The following is a 21038-nucleotide window of genomic DNA, read 5'->3' as shown; positions in this document are numbered from 1 at the left end:
ACAGAAGTTCGATTATTTTTTATGCCCATTTCATAACTCAACTAGCTTACGCAATGTGTATATAGCCGCTCCTGTGACTGCCGACTGCTTTCGCTGGCGCACGGCCGACGTGCTTCGACTTTGGTGACTAAACGCGACAGGCTTAGCAACAAGATGCTGTACTGTACGGCTACCAAAGCTATATTTTCAAAACTGCTGTCTCGCTGCAGTAGTTTTCAACGATAAGGTAACGTGACTTTTCAAACTAATATGTTATTGTTCTCGTGAACAATTGTCTCCCAACAATCGCCTCTGCGAAGTTTTTTGTGCATATTGCAAGTAAGTCATTTGTCTAATAAATAACATTGCTTTCTTAATATTTGCCATTTTTGTTTCTTATATTTTTGCATGCAAATAGCGAGACACAATTATTGCGCAATAAGATCGCGTAAAAATAATGGGACGAAACAGGCAAGCAATGAAGGAAAATTTCAATTTCGCGCCGTGTCGGGCAAATTCGTGACGTCGCTAGCGCTTCTGATTCTGAAGTCATTTTATTTTGCTGTTAGGTGTTCTCTCCTCAGGTAGATAGCGACGGTGGCAAAGGGCCGCCGACTGCTGGATTCATGGGCTTCTATGGAAGTTACGCTTCCAGTTAAAATATACCTTTGTTTGTACTCCGGTTAGATCAGCATAGCAGAAATCAAGTTGCGCGTATCAAATATCACGCGCAAAAAGAAAGCTCGAGGAACACAAATTCGCTCAGTACAAATAGGAGAATAGCCTTCGAACGTTTGAAAGTTGAACTTCGCGGGTACACAAATGACTAAAGAAAAGTAGTCTCAAAATTAAAAAAAAGCACTTCTGCTTCACTGTTATTTGTGCAAGTTAAACGAAAAACAAAACGTGAACGGCACCTGCACAAGTTTTTCTAATGATTGGCAGTTAGAACAGTTTTATTTGCGAAGACGTTCATGCAAAAAACGTCTAGTATATGGATAGGTTGGTTGTCTATATGAGATGAGTAAGGTGACTCAAAGCCAAATAACACTAAGAATAATTACTCTTCAAAGAAAGAGCGTGTACCATTTGAAAAGTTTACTTGTTTGTCGCCTTATTTCTGGATTACAAAAACGCTATAGTCTACCTTCCGTTCTTTTCAGTTGTACCAACCAACATTGCACCCATGATACTTCCCTACAGTTATACAGTTGAAGAGGCACAAAACCATTGCTTGCTGCTTACCTACGTAGACTCAGCAAATGGTATGTCTTTAACGACTGTGGCAGTTTTCGCACAACCTCAACACGTGTGCATGTTCACATTTGTACGTATTTTGTATTCACAAACAAACAAATTGTTGCTCAATACATATGTTTTACCAGAGGGTGGGAACTTCCTATACCTCCCATGTATTTGTTCTCGGCCACAGCAGCGCCGACTTTGCCCCTGGCAGTTGTCGGGTATCCTACAAGGAGTAAATCAGGAACAGAATATATATTTCATAACCTCACTCATTACTCCGAAAATAGAGGAAAAGGACAAAAATTGAGAGCTGGGGTGTTACCGCAGAAACCCAAAAACACTTCCTTTCCATATCGCATATTCACGCGGAAAGCGCCCGTGCCTTGTTTCAAGTCCACTGGCCGCTCTGTTGATGCGGCCAATCGTGGAATTTCCTTAGTCTGTTTTTTTTCTTTGTGTGTGTTTACTAAGCAAACGTTAAACCAAGAATATCTGAACCATTCTGAAAAAAAAACCTATCACGAGAAGGACATGGTGTATTTGACTCAATCCCGTTTGTTATGACGACTGGCATAGTTTTCTTACATAACTTGAGTGTCAAACGAGACTTAAGTTCAGAGGCGCGGAGACGATTGAAGCGATCAGTTGTTTGAGAAAGAATGTCGTTGGAAACAGTGTTTTGGAAAGATGACTTGTCTTCGTCGGGGCAACAGCGTTGCCTTCCTGAGAAAAGCTATCTTGTCAAAACTTTGGCTACACGACATTCTTACCAATGATTTTATTTCACCACGTGTACTTGAGTGACACTAATAAAAGTAAAGACACAAATATTCAAACCGCTGCTACAGGAAATTCATCAGCAGGGAGCATTCTATAAACACTTGACATCATATGAATTACACGTCAAAAGTACCAGAAACTATAACCGTGTATCCGATTGAACTTGAATTCAACCATTCCAAAAAATGCATTTTTCTGAATGTAGCTCAGCACTCTCTTCATAAATTTGTCACGTGACACTGCGCTTCCGTCAGTCCAGTCAGGTTTGCAGACAACTGGGTGTAGTCACGTTTACTCGTAAAAAATCAATACCTGTTCAATTATTGGGTCAAAATTTTTGCGCTGACTTGTTGCCTTTAGAAAACGTTAAAAACTTTCGCAGAACTAGAAATTCGCGGTTTTAGCACACCGCAGAGTGGCGCAGAACGTGTGTCCCGATTGAGTCATCTTTGACGAATGCATGGTTGACCTGTCCGGCGCAGCACAGTGCGGCTTCTGTTCTCTGCTCGCCACTACTTGCTGTCGTTATCCTTGTTGTAGGTGACACGCGATCCGAGCGATATAACTGAGCGCGATCCAACTTTTAATATCCTTGATCGAGGGGCAAGAAGGAGCAGAAGCAAGTGCTACGAACGCAAGTAAATAACTTCCCGTGGTTCCCCTGATTTAAAATTCACAAATTGAGGAAGATGAAAAAAACATATAAACAAAAATGGAGTTCTTCACAGGATTACCGAACTTTTTTATTCGTAAAAGCTCGTGAAAGCCGCTAAATGCAAACATTTACATCAAACTCACTCCGCTCAAACGAATCATAGGATTCCTGGCAGTCACAATGAGCGTGCATAATATTTTAAAAGCGAACCTAATGCTGAGTTTGGGGGCCTAGCTTTATTATATAATAGACGCATAATGCTTACAACAAATAAATACAATCTTTTAGGTCACAAAATTTGTGTTCAAGACGTCTGCAATGCATAACACTTTATGCCCAAAACGTATACATTATGGTTCTTAAGCTAGTGACTATATCTGTACCATCAATTTCAGGCAATATGCATTTAATTTTTTATGATACCTCATGCTGTCTTATCTTCAATCTCTTTCAATACTGCAAGTACAATAAAATGTTTCGCATCATAGTAATATTCAATTTTTGTGAATATTAGTTCTCTAATCAGAAGTGCGCAGCCTATAGTTGCGTAGCTGCTCATTGGTGTGTGATGCTGCATTCACCCTATGGAGCAAGTTGTTATTGGTCGTACGTTCTGGGTTTTTGAATGAAATTAATTTTGATCTGTAGCTCTGATAATTGTTCATATTTATATTTTTTCACAAAAATATTATTCACAGGTTTTGCTACGAATCAACAAAACATTTTCATTAGATAATAACCACTGAGTATAAAATCCTAATTAGGGGCATTCTGACCTTGCTTAATTGAAAAGGGCACATTTTTCCTGTTTACAAATTATCCGTGGGTACAAGTTGAGCATTAAAATTTATTTACAAAATCTTTGCGTTGCAAATGAAATACATGCTTCTAAATTTGAGTAAACAAGGTTGCAATCCTTCACTTGGTGAAAATGACAGCCCTGTGGAGCTGACGGCTGCACATTCACCCATGGTCTCATCGGTATTATTTATTACCATGCAGCTTCTATGGAGGTACCCCGATATTCCACACATAATTGCCACGCACATTCTGTACTGAGCTAGTGCGCTATAAAAAATGGCAGCATATCCACGGAGTGAATGATGGAGAGTGGGGTGAAGAATTCTTCCGTCCAATCGTTCTTGCTTCCGTCCGTGAATGCGTCCGTCTGTGTGACCGTCCATGCGTCCATAAGCCCGTCCGCGCGTGCGTCTGTTCGTGCGTCCGTCCCTGCGTTTGTCCATGCAGCCGCCCTGCGTCCGTTCATGCGTCCATCCATGCATCTGTCTCTGTGTCCGTTCGTCCATCTATTCAACACCCCAAGTACCACCATCTCGCATATTTTCATCATATATTCCCCATATAGAAGCACCGCCATCCAGCAGAGATTCCAAGGACTAAACGAAAGGTGGCACATGCACACTTTCTTACGGCTTGCGCTTCGGGTCCACTTCCCACCTTTAACCACCTCGAGTTCATGGTATATACTAGTTAACTGTATTCATGGCACTGCGGCCCAACGCTCGCTAAACCTTTCTCAAGCCAAGAAGGTACAGCTCGCGCGTAAAAGAAGGCATTACGCTGCTTTAGTAACGCTTGACATAGCCAAGGCGTATGACAGTGTGGAGCACTTCATATTGTTAAATACGCTAGACAGATTGAACTTCCCACAATATTTTAATGAGTGGGTGGCAGAAGTCTTAAAATTAAGAGAATTCTACTGCGTCAAAGATGGATGTTTCTCATCCAGATTTAAGCAAACGTGCGGAGTTCCCTAAGGAGTAGTCTTATCTCCAATATTATTTAATGCTTTATTGAGCACAATTCCAACAGATCAAGAAGTTACTGTCTACATTTATGCTGATGACATCGCACTCTTTGCTGCTTACTGTGGTATTTACTCATTACAACTTAAATTACAAAGATATATTAACATGTAAGAAATTTGGTTGCAGTCGATTTCGTTATCGTTAAATGTCAACAAAAGCGCGCTCATGGCGTTTCCGCTTGCAGAACCAATTTCAATTTCAATTCTATATAAACAGGAACCCATCCAGCAAGTAGACTCTATAAAATATTTGGGAATCATTTATAATGACAAACTTAACTGGAGTCCACACATAGAGTATATAACTACCAAAGCACAGCGGGCTTCAGGCTTACTACACAAGCTAAGTAACCGGAAATATGGTTTACGGAGGCACACCTTGATAACGTTGTACAAGATGTACATGCGCCCCATCATGGAATTCGGCTGCATATTATTCTCGGGTGGCCCTGCTTATAAAACGAAACCTCTAGTTGTCTTGGAGCGCGAAGCACTGCGAATGTGTCTGGGACTCCCTAGATTTGTGGCTATCAACGTACTGTACCAGGAAGCGCGCCTGCCTACACTGCTTTGTCGATTTCGAATTTTGACCGTACAAGCATTTTTAAAATTTTATAGCTTACCGGCAAGAAGATCTCAATATGCTTTTATCGCAAACCCAGACGCCTTCTTTCTTGCTCATTGGCCACGGTTTCACACACCTCAGATAATGTTTGTACAAAAAAAAAAATCTACAAAGTATAAATGTGAACATTAGAAATGTAATTGAGACTAATGACTCGAATTGTCATGTTATCATTGAGTATGATGATATATTCCCGCAAAACGCCAAATTACAATCCCTCAAAATTTTAAATAGCATATTATTAGATTATTTGGAGCATGCAAAAACTAAAAATATAATAGCCACAGATGCTTCCGTAAATAATCAAAAGGCAGGTGTAGGCATTGCCTCTGATTTGCTTGACTGGTCCTTTTCAGTGAGATTGCCTGATTTTACTCCAGTTTTTGAAGCGGAGCTCTTGGCGATTATTTTAGCTCTTCGAAAACTTCCATCAAATCAAAACAATGCAGTAATAATGACGGATTCTCTTTCAGTTTGTGCAGCTCTGACAGCTTCAGAGAACTCTCGAATTATAAGCACATTCAAAACATTAGTACCGCCGCAGTTGAGACTCCTGAGATTACTATGGGTTCCGGGTCACTGTGGATTAAGATTAAATGAATTGGCCGATTCCTTAGCACGAGCCGCACTTGATGGGCCAGTTTTGTCCATACTGCCAGATATAGAATATATCACGGCTATAAGATATCGAAAATCAGCAATCTCCACTGATACGATAGAAAAAGTAATTACATGGACAGACTACAACCACCTCATGTTTCCATGGCAACCCCACTGGAGTCAGTCCAGAAAGATCGAAGTCTTAATCACTAAATTTCGATGTCGCGTTCCTCCCCTAAACCTATATCTACACAGAGCTGGTCAGACAACATCACCCCTCTGCGCTTTCTGCGGAGAAATGGAATCACTAGATCATTATTTTTTGTATTGTCGCCGCTACGAGATCCTTAGAAAAAGGTTACTAGTTATGCCATTTCGGAAAATAGGCCTTACATTGACGGCGGAAACGGCGCTAAGCTTTGGCGCCTCGGCTTTGGGACATTGCCACAGAGATGCTTTCAATGCTGTTTGCGATTATATTCAGGCAACCAAGCGTATACCTTTGTGATCTTCAATCAAAAACAAAAAAAAATTATTTATTACTCCCAAGGGCAGAGTGAAGTAAACGCAGCTAAGTGGTAAACATAACACCTCAAATCTCAAAATTGCTCAACTTGATTTTTTTTTCGTTTGCTCTTTTTATGTTGTTTTTATTTTTACATTAGTCTTATTATAATACCAATTCATTACACATAGTTAAAATGATTACAGAAAAACTGCACTACACTTTCTTGGCCAATCCCCCTGAGTGGGTATGAGCCAACCTCCCAGGGAAACAAAACAAAACAGAGCCTTTTTGAATGTGTTCGACGCACTCAAATACCAAGTGATTATGTAATTCACATTATTTGATACCAGGGTACTCTACTACCACTTTTCACTACATGTTTTAAAGGGGCCCTTAAAAACGTTTTCTAGCGACCATCAAGTGAATTTATTGGAAAAGCGTATTACCTCACGATTTCAGCAGCGTAAAAATTTTAAGAATCCGTTCAGTGCTAGTGGAGTTACACAGAATTGTCGCATGCTACACTTGAATTCTTTCTCCTCTCGCCCTGACGAAAGCGTTGAAAGTTAAGCAGCGAGGAATAAAAGAGGCAAAGGAAATACGTCGCGCACACCACGGGAGCTTGGTACTTTTTGTAATTTTCCTTTTAATTCTGGCTTTTTCAGTGTGATCGCGCGTGCACGTGTGTACAAGATCGGCTTCCCGCACCAATCTCTGTGATAATCGAGCACGCCATGTTCAAATGAGCCAATGGCTCATGAATGACTTGCTACGAGTAATTTTTGAAAGTCTTGCCTCATTTGTTGAAAAAAAAAGAACACAATTTTGAGCTGATTTTTTAATTTGTTGTGAATCGCAGACCGCTTGCTGCACTATATAATTCAGTTAGCGTTTCCTCGGGAGCCTCTACTACCAATCGGCAGCATTTTCTAACCATGCTCAAAAAGTGTTGCAGGGCCCCTCCAACAGCCATATCTCGTGACATAAAACCGCCACATGGTCTTTGCACGAAGAAGTTTCAAGCACTGGCATGGCTCTGTGGTATATTGCTCTCGAGTAGCGTCATGTTCGGTCAACCCCAACAATCATTGCAGTAATAGTTAATCACTTATATAACAACGTGATAAGCAGTCCACATTTGCTGCAGTGACAGAGTGAAGTACAGTGAAACGTTTGTGAAATAAGTTGAGAAGTGCACTAATAATAACATACTGATAATCCCTCCACGCCTTCGAATTCTGTGCGAAGCAAGCATCTTTATGCAAGAAACGTAACCTTCATTTTTTGAAGCAATGTCGTAGAGCATATTGACACCAATTAAACACGTATCTACATAAACGTGAACGCCTATGTTGTGCCTGGCCATGAGCTACCTTTTAAATGTCAGTGTAGCGAGCGTATCTGGCAATGCTATCATTCACAAAGCTTCGCTATTTAAACAAACGTATTTACTCGCCTGGTAACATTTGATTCAACGCAAAGAATGCCACTCAGGTAGCTACTCACTGGCTGTTTTGTATAAAATTGATTTTGGCAATGCTCGTAATGTGCCCATTCGTTTCAATGGCTCTTCTGCTACCCCCCTTTTCACACTCCTATTTCATGACAAACGGTTAGTCCCCAGTGGCAGTTTGACCGACCCATAATAAGGGGCTCTAATTTAAACCTCTCATTTTTATGTGGACAAACTTGTGCCCGTGAAACGCAAACTCATGGTAAAGTCAATTTACGCCGAACGCTGATAGAGGTGAACAGGACGTCGGCCATGGGTAAGCTGATGTGCGGTTAGACGTGTTTGCACTCATACCTGTGGCCTTGAGCATTTATTCTTTACCACTGTTGATCACGTAAGCGCTCGAATAAACTACGCGGTTAGCGTGTCGTCTCAACCCTTGGACCTGAAACAATTACGAAGCTCTTCGGCCCCACCGTTGTGGTATAGTGGCTAAGGAACTCGGATGCTGACACGTAGGTCACCGGATCGAATAGCGGCTGTGGCGGCTGCATCTTCAATGCAGCTGAAAATGCTGTAGGGCCATGTGCTCACATTTGGCTGCACGTAAAAGAACCTCTAGTGGTCGAAATTTCTGGAGCCTTCCACTATGGCTTCTCAACCTCATAATAATAAGGTGGATTTGACACGTTACGCCCTTATATAGGTCAACCTACGAAACTATTCGAACATAGCGGAGTTAAACGACACAAATTGTTGCAAACAGTGTTTGAGTATGAAGCCCGAACACATAAGAATAGAGCATCAAACATGCCTTACAATACTTGTCATGCACACCAAGTCGCGGCCGCCATCAATGGCGTAGGAGTGATGCGTAGTGTACCAAAATGATGGCACGTTTGACAAGAAGATCAGCAGCTGACAATAAGCTCTTGGAGCCCACTGTGAGCGACATTCTTCACATTCTCCTAAATGCATAAAATTGTGCTGACATGGTTCCCAGATTGTTCGGGTTTTTACGGCGTGAGTCAAGAGCCTCCCCTAGTGTTCAGCGGGTTTCGTCAATGGCAGCAGGGCCCCACCTTAGGACCCATTAGCCCACTTTTGCAGTGAAGAAGGCGCGTTTGCTGAAGTAGTGACAGATTTTTATTTACATAAAGATATCAAAAAGCAACGAAAGTATTAAGAAGTCTTCCGTATTTACAGCCTCGAGTCTTCCAATACTGCGGCACTGTTACCGGTGTGCGTGACTCCTGTCAACAAATTGCCCTGCCACCACAATATTAAACCTCTAAAGACGAGGCAACGGGACACACAATACATTCTTAGAAGGCATAGGGACGACATCGAGGCAGATCACATTAGTGAACCACTCCAAGAAGATGTCAACGCATCATGCCGCGAAGACTTGAACAGGATTGCAGGTGAGGAGAGATATTCCGAAGGAAGATGTAGTGGTTAAACGTCGATTACCCCCTAAGTGGTAAGTGTAAACAAAGTGGTAAGTGTAAGCCTCACAAGTGCGCGTACGACCTGTATACAGCTTGAGTGAGATGACCGATAAGGTTCTACTAAAGTTTTGAAAACTTGAAGGCAATGGAATAATAACAGAGAATGACAGCGCAGCCAAACGCCATGCATCCGTCCTGGAAGATTTTCAGAGGAAACTATCATTCGTTGACGGTCGATATGAGGTGGCTATCTCATGAAAAGACGACTGCGGAAAACTTGAAAGTAATCGAGCGAAAGCTTTAAAGAGATTGTTGTCTCTCGAAAAGAAAATGAAGCGTAATACTGATATTGCACTAGAATATGAGTTGACTAACTGCACTTGTATGAAAATGAGACTTGCTGAACGGGTGTCTGAAGAACCAAAAGAAATTGGCCAGCCACCATCTAAGATCAATTGCATGCCGCATCAAGCTGTCTTACGAAGTGAGCCTGCGACTACAAGAGCACATATGGTCTTCGACGCGTCAGCACATGAACCTAATTATTCTTCACTTAACCAATGCATTGAAAAATTTCCCAATCTTCTAACTGAATTGGTGGCTCATCTCATATGACTGCGCATGAACCCTATCAATTTAACAGCTGATATATACAAGGACTTTCTACAGGTCGATATTGAAAGGAAATCTGAGACGATATATGCAGTTTCTCTGGTTTAGAGACATTGCAACTACAGCAAATTCAGAACCTGAAATTGAAGAGTGGAGGAAGGCCAGAGATTTCCTTGGAACCGCTGCAGGCCCATTTATGCTAAAAGCCACTTTGTGACATCTGACTTCCTTACAGGGCAGCTACGGCCTACAGCCCAGATTTTATCCGAATCATTCTGCGTAGATGAACTTCTCGTCGCAGCTCCAAGAGAGAACTAAGCTCAGAAAATCTACCAAGAAGCCAATGAGATGATGCAATCAGCATGTATGCGCCTCAGGAAGTGGGCGTCAAACTCGAAAACTTTACGTCAGCTGTTTGCTGCTAGCGAGGAAACCACGTTTTTGCGTACTCGATGAAAGTGCTCGCAATTATATGGAACCCGTCGACAGATCTTAGGATGACTGCCTCTAAGTCGGTGCTTGTAGTGTTGTAGACAGAGCGAAAATCATGCAAAAGATATGTTCTGCAAATGGTATCAAGTATATTTGTAGTGATGGGTTTGATAGCATATTTCATCATACAAGAGAAAGTATTATCTCAAAAGTTGTGGAAAATGAAGTTTGATTTGGAGAAAAAGCTACCAGAAGATCTTGGTATACAGACGAGTAAATGGTGCTCAGAATTACATCAAATTCAAGAAACGGCAGTGATGGTAGTGATGGGTTTGAAAGCATATTTCATCATACAAGAGAAAGTGCTATCTTAAGAGTTGTGGAAAATGAAGCTTGATTTGAAGAAAAAGCTACCGGAAGATCTTGGTATACAGACGAGTAAATGGTGCTCAGAATTACATCAAATTCAAGAAACGGCAATAAATAGTCGGGCAGATGCTTTTGCAGGAGATGCAACTACGCAGCTACACGTGTTTTGCAATGCCAGTCAGAAAGCTTATGGAGCCTGCGTTGTTGAGATATGTTGGAAAGAACAGAAACTTCTTTACGGCCTTCCTAATGACTACATCACGGGTAGCACCTTTGCAGGAAGTTACGCTACTCAAACTCGAATGTCAGGGAGAGGTGATTGCGACTAGCTTGGCGACGTTTCTTATGAAGTCCCTGAAGACATTTGAACAGAATATAAACGTTACTTTCTGGACCAATTCTCCTGTCGTGCTAAATTGAATTCGAGCAGCCCCATCGCAACGGCAACAGTTGGTTGGCAACACAGAAGCGAGAATTCCGCGCAGCGTTGACTTAACGTGACTCTCCTTGGTTGAGTTCTTCATGGAGGTGTACAAGACACGCTTACTGAAGTTAGAAACAACTTTTCGGTACCTTGTGTCAGAGAGATCGCCAAGAAAGTTATCGGTGGATGCAAAGAATGTGCTAAGTATTGAGCCAAACAAGCAGGCGCTTCTGTGGCACCCTTTCAAAGAGAACAAAAATGTGTCGCTGTGATCCTTTTCGGACTGTTGGAATATCTTTCGCTGGTATACTGTACGTTAAAATGGAGAAGTCATCCTCGAAGAGTTAAATAGCTCGCTTCTCGTGCGCTGTTACAAGAGCTATTCACTTAGAACTGTTCTCCAGGGTATCAGCTTGCAGCTTCATTCGAGTCTTTCCATGGTTCACCTTACATCTTGAATTACCTGCTGTTATATATACGTAAAATGCACAAACCTTCAAAGAGACTTTGAAATAAATTTCTTCTTTATCTAGTAAATGGTTCAATGGCAAATTTAAAAAATATTGCTTTTAAAAAAAGCTTGAATGAAAGCTTATAGCAGAACAGACGACGTGGTGGAGAGGGTTCTGAAAAAATTGATAAGAACAGTGAAGTCCACCCTACAGAAACTTCTTGCTCAGCAAAGGCTCACTCCTGAAGAGTCGACCAAAGTCTTGTAGGGTATAAGACGTGAGTAATTCCAGACATCTCACATACTTGTCGTCGTCACCCAAAGAAGTAGTGACACCAGCCCATTTCTTGATTGGTATAGGAATAACTGGCATTCCCGACCGCAAAGAAGACATTGACATTTCAAGCTCAAATGCCACACTTACAATTTGATGGATTCACCAGTGAAAGCTAATTGAAAACTCTTAGAGAAGATGGAGAAAAGAGTACGTTCTCAGCCTCCGTTCTGCACACCACTCCAGTGCTCAAGGTCAAGATTCTGATAGTCTCAAACAGGGCGACTTATTGCTCGAATATGAACATAATGCACGGCGGCTACTTCGGAAGACTGGGAGAATCACAGATTGACACCGAGGACTGTATAGGAACATCATAGCCTCCTCTTCTAAACTAGCCGAAGAGAAGCCACACTTGTTCATCGCTTACGTCTAGGAGTGGCATTTACAAAATCCTATTCCTTTGTCATAAGAATGGCAGGAATGGCTGAAAGCACTCTCTGTGATGCCTGTCAATGCAAAGAAACGCTATACCACATCCTGTGCGGCTGTTAATTGTATTACAGCCAGAGACAGTCACTGGCGTCCGCTCTTGCTTGCATCGACAACAGCCTAGTGTCCGTGGACACTGTTCTGTCAAGTGCCCGAGAGAAGACATTGCAACAGAAGGCGACAAAGGCTCATTTTGGAATTCCTACGCGACACGGACTTGAGCAAGCGGCTGTAACAGCAATGTCACATACCGCGAAAGACAAGACTGGACGATGACTGAGTGTGCGCGCGTGTATTGCCAAATGTGTTGTGTTTATTTCTCTTCCCTCTCTCTTCTCTATCTTTCATGTCCCCCATCCCCCTCCCGAGCGCAGGGGAGCAAACCGGCTGCCTATTGGCTGGGTAACCTCCATGCCGTTCATTTCTAATTTTACTTCCTAGTAAACGGCTCTGGTATACAAAGAGCTGCACACCATCTCTACCCCTTTGAACTCTGGTTGTCCTAAATGACTCGAAGTGCGTGGCTGTTCATGAGTCGGAGAATGGTGAAGAATTCTTCTATTATGCAAGATCACGAGCGAAAGCGGACAGACGAGAAAAGAAGACGACAATCAGCTGCAGCGTTCGCATAAGCATCATGCCAGTGCAAGAGTATGCTTCATTGTGAATATAGTTCTCCATTGATTGACTCGTGAGGTTTAATGACCAAAAACCACCATATGATTATGAGAGACGCCGTAATGAAACTCCAGCAATTTCGACCACCTGGGGTTCATAAACGAGCACTCATATCTGAGCACATGAGCCTACAACATTTCATCATCCATCGGAAAGAATATATTCCTGGTCCCTCTCAACTGGCCTTGTTTTTTCTTAAATAATACGTGCTGTATGCCCTTCTAGAAAGTGGTAACAGGTCAGCTTATATTTATTTCATCAAGTCACTTTGTCGAATCCTTAGCTTGATGATATGTGGGGTTTAACGTCCCAAAACCACTATATGATTATGAGGGACGCCGTAGTGGAGGGCTCCGGAAATTTAGACCACCTGGGGTTCTTTACCGTGCACCCAAATCTGAGCACACGGGCCTACAACATTTCCGCCTCCATCGGAAATGCAGCCGCTGCAGCCGGGGTTCGAACCCGCGCCTTGCGGGTCAGCAGCCGTGTCGAATCCTTAGCTGACATGTGTTTGTTTTTTCAACTTTGTCTGTTTCATAACGCGTCGACTATGGCTTTGAACTTGAAGGGGCACCGCATACCTGTCGAAAATATCCAGTTATAGATGATCGAAATACCGAAAATACATAATTGTAAAAAAATGACTAAAATCGTTTTTGCTGTGAGAGTATACGTGGGGATATCAGCATAGTCTCTGTTTAAACGCTGAACTTCAGGTCTAAACCTTCATTGACAGTCGTATAGAAAGAGGTAAGAGACGGTACTGTGGAGCTGTCCATAACGAAAACTAATCCACCTGGTAATTTTTTCTTCCCAAATAATTTGTATATTACTACAATTCCATTCGTTCCCGTCGAAGACATTCTCTGTAAAAAATCGCTCTTCCACGCTCATTACAAGATTCTTCTCATACGTCATAAATTGCGGCATTTCAAACAGGCCATTCCGCTACTCTCTGTAACGCCAATGTGGAAACATGCGAAGTTGGATAAATTATTGGTTATTTTTAACAGAAGTTATGGGTGATTTATTTGGTTGCCACTTCATTTTGCACAGTCGGGCAAATTTACAAAGCTTTCGCTTCGTAAATTCACTCTGATAAGGCCCGACGGCATCATTGATGTTACATGTATCATCCTGATAGGCTGAATACTGTCTTTACGAATGATTCGAGAACAGAACGTTTTCTGTCATTGTGGGTCCTATAGTGTCAAAAAAGTTGTATTGTTGCCGCTTCCCCTCAATTTGCATGTACAAATAAATTTGTTATACGAGGCCCATGACACTGGCTGCGGGATAATTTATGATCCTATGGCTTTATCAGTACAACGATTATGCATTAAAACACAACAGTACAAGGTTAAATAATGTCCCTTGTTTTGTTTCGACTGTGCGCAACTTGTGTGATACCGGCGCAAATATTACAAGAACAGTAACGTCAAAGTGAACGTTGTTTTTAGCAGTTTGACTCGTAGAGACATGATGCCTCTATTCTGGACATTTAGCCTACCAACTATCCTTCTGGAAAATCTGTTGACGAGTTTCCGTCCATCATCGTTCTATCTGCTAATTATGTACTACAAAGAAATGACAATATCAACTTGAAAGCTTCAGGCGACACAGCTGCCACTCGGTCAACGTAAGGTACATTTCTGTTGTATTTGAGCGTAACTTCTTGCCCAGAATATTCTAGCAGCCATTGTTCTGATCATCATCTGTCAGAACAAAGGATGAGCTCTCAGGACTCGCTCATCTCACTATCTCGTAAGCCACAGAAGAAGACGACTCCTTCATATGAGCATTGGTAATCAGGCGCTTTGAGTTTCTTTTATTACTGAACGTGAAAATAATGGGATTGCATTGTACGTTGTAAAATGCAAACAAAGAAGTGACGCAGGACAGTGCGCAGAGTTTGAGGGCAAATCTTAAAATAAAAAAGACACTGCCAAGTGGTAAGGGCTGCTGGTACTGCGCACGTAACACACTTGGGCTCCTTTTATAATGTTCATGACTGCTGGCGGGAAAAGTTCAGAAGAGTGCAGGAAGAGCAAGAGGATTCAGGCGCAGGGAGTATATTTATGCAATGAGTCATACGGCAAAGACTCAAGCAATAATTTATTGACATCTCAATTCTATAGGTGATTACGCCATTTTTTTTCTATTGCACTACGAGTACAGAGAAATTTTTGCGAGAGAGCTAGCGATTTAGAAAGCCCTGAAAGTAAACTCAACTTCAGTGCCAAAAGAAAAAAAAGAAAAGTTGTGAGCAAGTGAGGCTGTATTTAAATAAACAAAGTAGAAAACTGAATGCAAATAGCGGCCGCCCACGAGTTTGTGGCTGTGGCGATCCTACGCTACAAGAGAAACAAGAAAATCGGGCCTAATAACATACGAACTGATACCATTTTGTTAGAACAAAACAGAGTAGTTTTGTTTGTGTGTTTCTTTTGTTCTGTGATGGCTGAATAAATATTCACCACAGCTTCGTGTCATCCATGAAAAAAAAACACTAAAACGCTAACTGCGCATACAATAACCTGTAGCAGCACTCTCGAAACCGCATTAGCCTCTGCAATTCGGGGTGGCGGAGTTCCGTATGCTATAGCTTTCCATTAGCCCTAACGGGAACAGCGACTCCATCTGGCGTTTGTTGTTGGAAAACCATGACGAATTGCGAACATGGTGAAAGGCGTGGGTTAAAATGGTACTTATTCATATATGATTTCATCGGAACACTTGTTTGTATTTCCCGTAAGTTACATACCACTCATGAACCTGATTGAATATACGCTTACATTCAGTTTCGTTAACAGATTGAAAACGCGAGCAAGCGTTGAAAGGGGATGACGTTTGCACTTCAGGATGTTGCGTATCGTCTGTTTTATTTTCCTATAAGTGGGAAAGATAATGCGTGTGCAGTTCGTAGCGGACGACAAACCTTTACTTCGGCTTTTTGGACCTAAACGATCGTCCGCTGAATCTGAAGGACCGTGTCAGTGTTTATCACGTATGTATGTTACAACGCATAAAAATAACCGCAACATACGGCTAATCAAAACTCTATTGACATACTTAGAGCACCTCAATACGACTACGACTCCACTTAGCATTGTTTTCATAGCCATGCTCGAGGATATCTGTAATACAACGCCTGATATCTGTAAATACAAAGTGAGTTCATTTCTATACACGTGTTAGCTTTGTTCAGCATATGTGTGCTCTAAATTCCAGTGTATTCAATAACCAAAGGCCAAGCTCACCACTTTCTTTCTCTGGTCCTTCATTTTTTATAGTTTCATGAAGGCTCTTATGAGGCCAGATATAGAGTTGGAATAAAATGTTACAAATCACACACATGTCTGCAGAATTCCAAAAAAAGGAGCAATGCTCCAGAATAGGGCTCCGACAGAATGTGCTAGTTGGTGCATGCACGCAAGTTGAGAAAAACTTGGAGGACATAAAGAGAAGGCCAATGAGCACAGAAGCTTGCTACTGTGTGAGGTTCTTCGATGTACTGCTCTCAAGTTTGAGAAATCCTGAACAGCAGTATATTCTATGCAGGATAAGCTCACTCATGCTTTGGTACTGTTTAAGTGCAAGTCTTCCCTTGTAGTGATTATTCCCGATTCAATCCTGGAAACATAATTTTGGATTTATGAATTATTTGAACAATATTTGATTCCTTCGCTATAAAATGTCTCAATAAATAATAATGGATTCATGCTTCCAAGACCAATAGACAATGAGCGTTCTGCCGTTCATTTTCAATGCACCATCTCCACAATTTATCGGACGGTTTGGCGAGGTTGGGTAAGATAACCACATTCTCTAAACCATAGGCTCTCAAACGCGCTTGGTTCAGAATAAAGCTGCGAATTGAGGACGATACACAGTAATTTTGGTGGCATTTGAAAATTTTCTGTTTTGTTCATTATCGTGTGTTTGTTTTTGGCAAAAGAAACTCGCATATATGCAGTGTTCACGATGCACGAAATAAAGGAAAGGCAAACGACGCATGCTCTGCATACCAGATGATGACTAATATCGTTCTAATAATACCTTTTTAACCTTAAAGGGCCACTCACCACCCCGCGCTTGAAGACGAGGGGGTGGTTTTTCCCTCTCCTTCGCATGCTCGATGCATCCTCCTCGTCTCTTAGTTCCTAAAAGCACGTGAACGATGTTAAACTAAGCGCCAGAGCTAATCAGAATTTTTCGTTTTTCGCCTGCATGCTGTTATGGCCGATCGCGCACTTGTAGACCTACTGTATAATTAACTGTGATTGGTTGGTCATGTGTGAAATTAACGGGGATGTTAGAAAAAACGAATGGGCGGCTGGAACACAAAACACTGATGGAAACAAGTCACATTTCATTATTCGCGTATAGGGACCAATCGACATCATGTGCACTATTGACGTCAGGGAAACTACTGTCTGCATCACATAAGTGCGCATGGTGAGTAGGTACTTTGCTCTGTCGCAGAAAAGCCTGGTGAGTGGCCCTTTAAGTAATATGACGACATCAGCTTTGTAAGCCTGCTAGCACGGCAGCGCAGATAAGCCTATGTGCAAGAATTTCATTCATACTCATGCTGGCTGTACAATGAATAGAAATCCTAAGAAATCCTAATCATTAGCATCATCATCAATATCAACAACATCATCATCATCAGCAGCAGCAGCAGCCTATCTACGCCCACTGCAGAGCAAAGGCCTTTCCCAAGATCTGCCAATCAACCCGGTCGTGTGCTTTCCGTTGGCACGTTATACCTGCAACCTTTTTTGTCTCATCAACCCACCTAGCTTTCTGTCTCCCCTTCATTAGTTTTTGTTCTCTGAGAGTCCACTCAGTTACCCTTAATGACCAGCAGCTTTCCTGGCTACGCGCTCCGTGCCCAGCCCATATCTATTTCATCTTCTCAATTTTAACTCAGATATTTTCACCCATGCTTGTTTTCTTACTCTCTCTACTCTTTTCTAGTCTACTAGGGTTAAAAATTTCATTTTACTTTTCAACGCTAGCTGCATTTTCCTCAATTTAGGCTCAACCCCCTTTGTAATCATCCAAGTATCTGCTGCGTAAATAAGTACAGGCAAGATGCCGCTGTTATGTACCTTTGTCTCAAAAGTTGGTAGGAAATCGCATCGCAGTTCAGTATTTCAGAATGCTTGCCGCATGTGGTTCACCTTATCCCCATAATAACAAATACACCCCCCCCCAAAAAAAAACAACAGACCTTTAAGGACGCATTATATAGTATTGCATTTGTCGCTAAGAGGACACTCAGAAATGAAGACGATAACGTGCGGCACTCCTCAATTGTCATTAGGCTCGTTATGAAGTCTCGTTATGAACAGTAAGAACGATTTCTCCAAGATTCTCAGACAGTAACTTGCCTGTCTATCTGATGTCAATGCACCACATAAATATGTGGATTTTACGCGCACTCGCTGAAATATCGCTCGCTGCGGGACAAAATCTTCCTTGGGCAGCAATGGCATCCTTCGTATAGCTCGTCATCAGTAAGTTGCGATGGCCAGATGGAACATGATCTGCATATGAGAACGCTCGACAACCATCCTAATCACTGCCTAACATCGATCCATATCGGTTATAGAACACGAGATAACTCAGGTAATATCGGTTATGGAACGCAAGATAATATCAAGATAACTTAGATTACTGCAGTGTGTTCTGCCATCGATAAACATTTTCCCATTGGTCCTTATTATTCTTCACTGCTGATCGTATAAATGTGTGTGCGTGTCATTGCAAACCACCTAGATGCTCCATCTTTTTCTTGTTTAAATCTACAACAGTAAACATTCAATACAGTGGTTCGTCTAAGAGCTACAGTGTTAGGGCTATTCACACTGAGACATTCGGAGGCGAGAGCACACGGAATTCGCTTTGTTGGCAGTGAGATCCACCGGAAAAGCCCTTTCCACACCGATTGGTCGCGGACCAGTTTTCGCGACACCTGCCGCTGGATTTCGTCACCGAGAACTAATTGTAGTTCAAAATTAACATCTAGAAAATGTCTGCACACTTGCAATACTGATGCCCGAAGCGAGAGCGAAGTCTTTTTACACCGATTGGTCATGAACCAATTTCCACGACTGTAGTTGACGACAAGTGCCATGTAAAACACAACGCCTGCTGTCACGAGTCGCATTATTTTTGTTTGCAACACACCATGCCACAGTCCCGCACAAAGGGTATACCATTAGCTCGTCAAGACCATGCTTTTCGTGCTTTCGGAAAACAGGACTAACCACTAATGCCTGAATCACCTTTGCGTAGGCGAATGCAGCAAGATGGCAAGTAGGGCCAGTTGGATTACGTTCATATTTGAACATTTTGTTGAAGAGCACTAAAAAATAGACGGACTGTCTTTGTCAGCCTCTTCTGTCCATCAGTTTTTAGTCCGCTGCAACAAAATTTTCATTTCATTTCATTTCATTTCATTTATTTATACTGTTAGCCCAGAAGTGGGCCGTTACAGGGTGGAAGTACAAACAATTATCAATTATAAACAATTATCAATTATCAATTATCAATTATAAAATTTTCAATTATAAATGTACGCTTTCACTCGTCATGCATCGACATATACGTAGCTTGTCAACAGGCTTGGCTCTACGATGAATTTGCTCCCGTTTTCGTGACACATCATAACGACACGCGAGCGCATCGCTAGAGAAGAGCCGCGGGTAGGTACGCAGTATTCGGCGCATGCTATGAGAGGCGAAGTTCTTTGCGGCCTAGCCTTTTCATCGTACACGTCCGTCACTGCGAGATTTGTCGATGTGAGACACAGAAAAGAGTTCAATGACAGTCTAATAATATCAATCATAATTGTGACAGGTCGTTAAAAAGCACCTGAAAGCACAAACCATTAATACTAGTCATTGACTTCAACGTACTTATCATGGGCCTTAGGACCTATAGCATTATCGTCGAAGCTCATTGTCTGCAGTCATAATGGTTATAAAATCATTTTTGTAGTCGAAACATCTGTACTTGTAAATAAAAAAGGTTTGCACTAGACAAATAACCATTATATCTGTGAAGAAATGGTTTACAACATAAAACACAAGCACGAATCTTTTATAAATGTCGGTGACTTGAACGTATAGTCATTGTGAACCTTAGAACATAGCCAAGCTTACCCATAGAGCTTTCTAAATATACACTAATGTGAACTCTAGGCCTATTGTCTACGGGAGCTGCAACGCTCAGCGCTTCAGGAAGCAAGGAAATGATGGGTAGTACATGAATTTGAATAATCATGTTTCAGGACCCGAGCGTGTTTGTGTGGCTTGGCGCTCTTTTCTCACGATACAGAAATCAGCAAATATTTAACGGTTGCGCTTCACCACAATATTTTTAGGCTTACCATTTAAAATTGGGTTACGAAACTCAGAAAGGTTCATTCTTTCCTTCGAAACAAAACCGAAACACCGCAATAAACAAAGCCACAAGAGCACTCCACTACCCGCAAGTACAAAGATCAGGCAAATCCTTTTACTACCCATCGTTCCTATGGTCGCTGAACGATCGCAGTGCCTGAGTCCCCTGTGATTAATTTTAGGAAACTCTATCACCTCACCCATTCGTCATCATTCGCTTCTTGGAGACGCGTGGCTTGTCGGTTAATGCTTTACAAGGCTATACGGCGATTCGGCAGCGTGGTAGAGAAGCGCTGTGAGCGACGCTACAATTTGGTGGCAAGAAATTTCCACTCTTTGTAGACAGCAGATTACCTGGTATGAACACACCATTACAGGTGCCATGCCTGTAGAGAGCGTAAGATAAACTCGCCCAGCAATCTATAATTCTGTAGCAAATTTATCACGCAATCTTACCAATGCCTTATAGGTGACAAGTGCGGCCTTCTTGTGCCTCTTCCTTGAATTAAACAGCAAACCGTGTTTCGCGTGGTGTCGCCGGAGACACCATCCGAAACACAATTTAGAATGCTTGGGTCGGTCAGCAGTCATGCTCGCCACCGGAAGGAAGCTTTTCGGGATAATGGTGATTTGCGTGGCGGCGTGGTCTGGACGTTGGAGAGAAATGCACACGAAGAATGGACCACAAAAACACTTGCAGCTATCTCTACCATCTGAAAACCATTTTTCCTATAAACGAAGGCACAGCCCGTATCGCTTATGAA

At 42.1% G+C, this 21038-nt stretch overlaps 1 protein-coding gene across 1 annotated transcript in view; it reads left to right on the top strand.

Annotated features, from left to right (window-relative positions):
* Nucleotides 1-21038, top strand: part of LOC142767903 (uncharacterized) — a 234809-nt gene that overhangs the window by 141859 nt on the left and 71912 nt on the right. Inside the window, exon 8 of the mRNA XM_075870146.1 lies at nt 1143-1244. Within this exon, the coding sequence (XP_075726261.1) occupies nt 1143-1244 (102 nt within the window). The remainder of the gene's footprint in view (nt 1-1142; nt 1245-21038) is intronic.

This window comes from Rhipicephalus microplus, chromosome 7 (genome assembly GCF_043290135.1).
Source record: "Rhipicephalus microplus isolate Deutch F79 chromosome 7, USDA_Rmic, whole genome shotgun sequence".
Taxonomy (NCBI): Eukaryota; Metazoa; Arthropoda; class Arachnida; order Ixodida; family Ixodidae; genus Rhipicephalus; species Rhipicephalus microplus.
The sequence above is the reverse complement of the archived record's forward strand: the minus strand, read 5'-3'. Positions and strand labels throughout refer to the sequence as shown.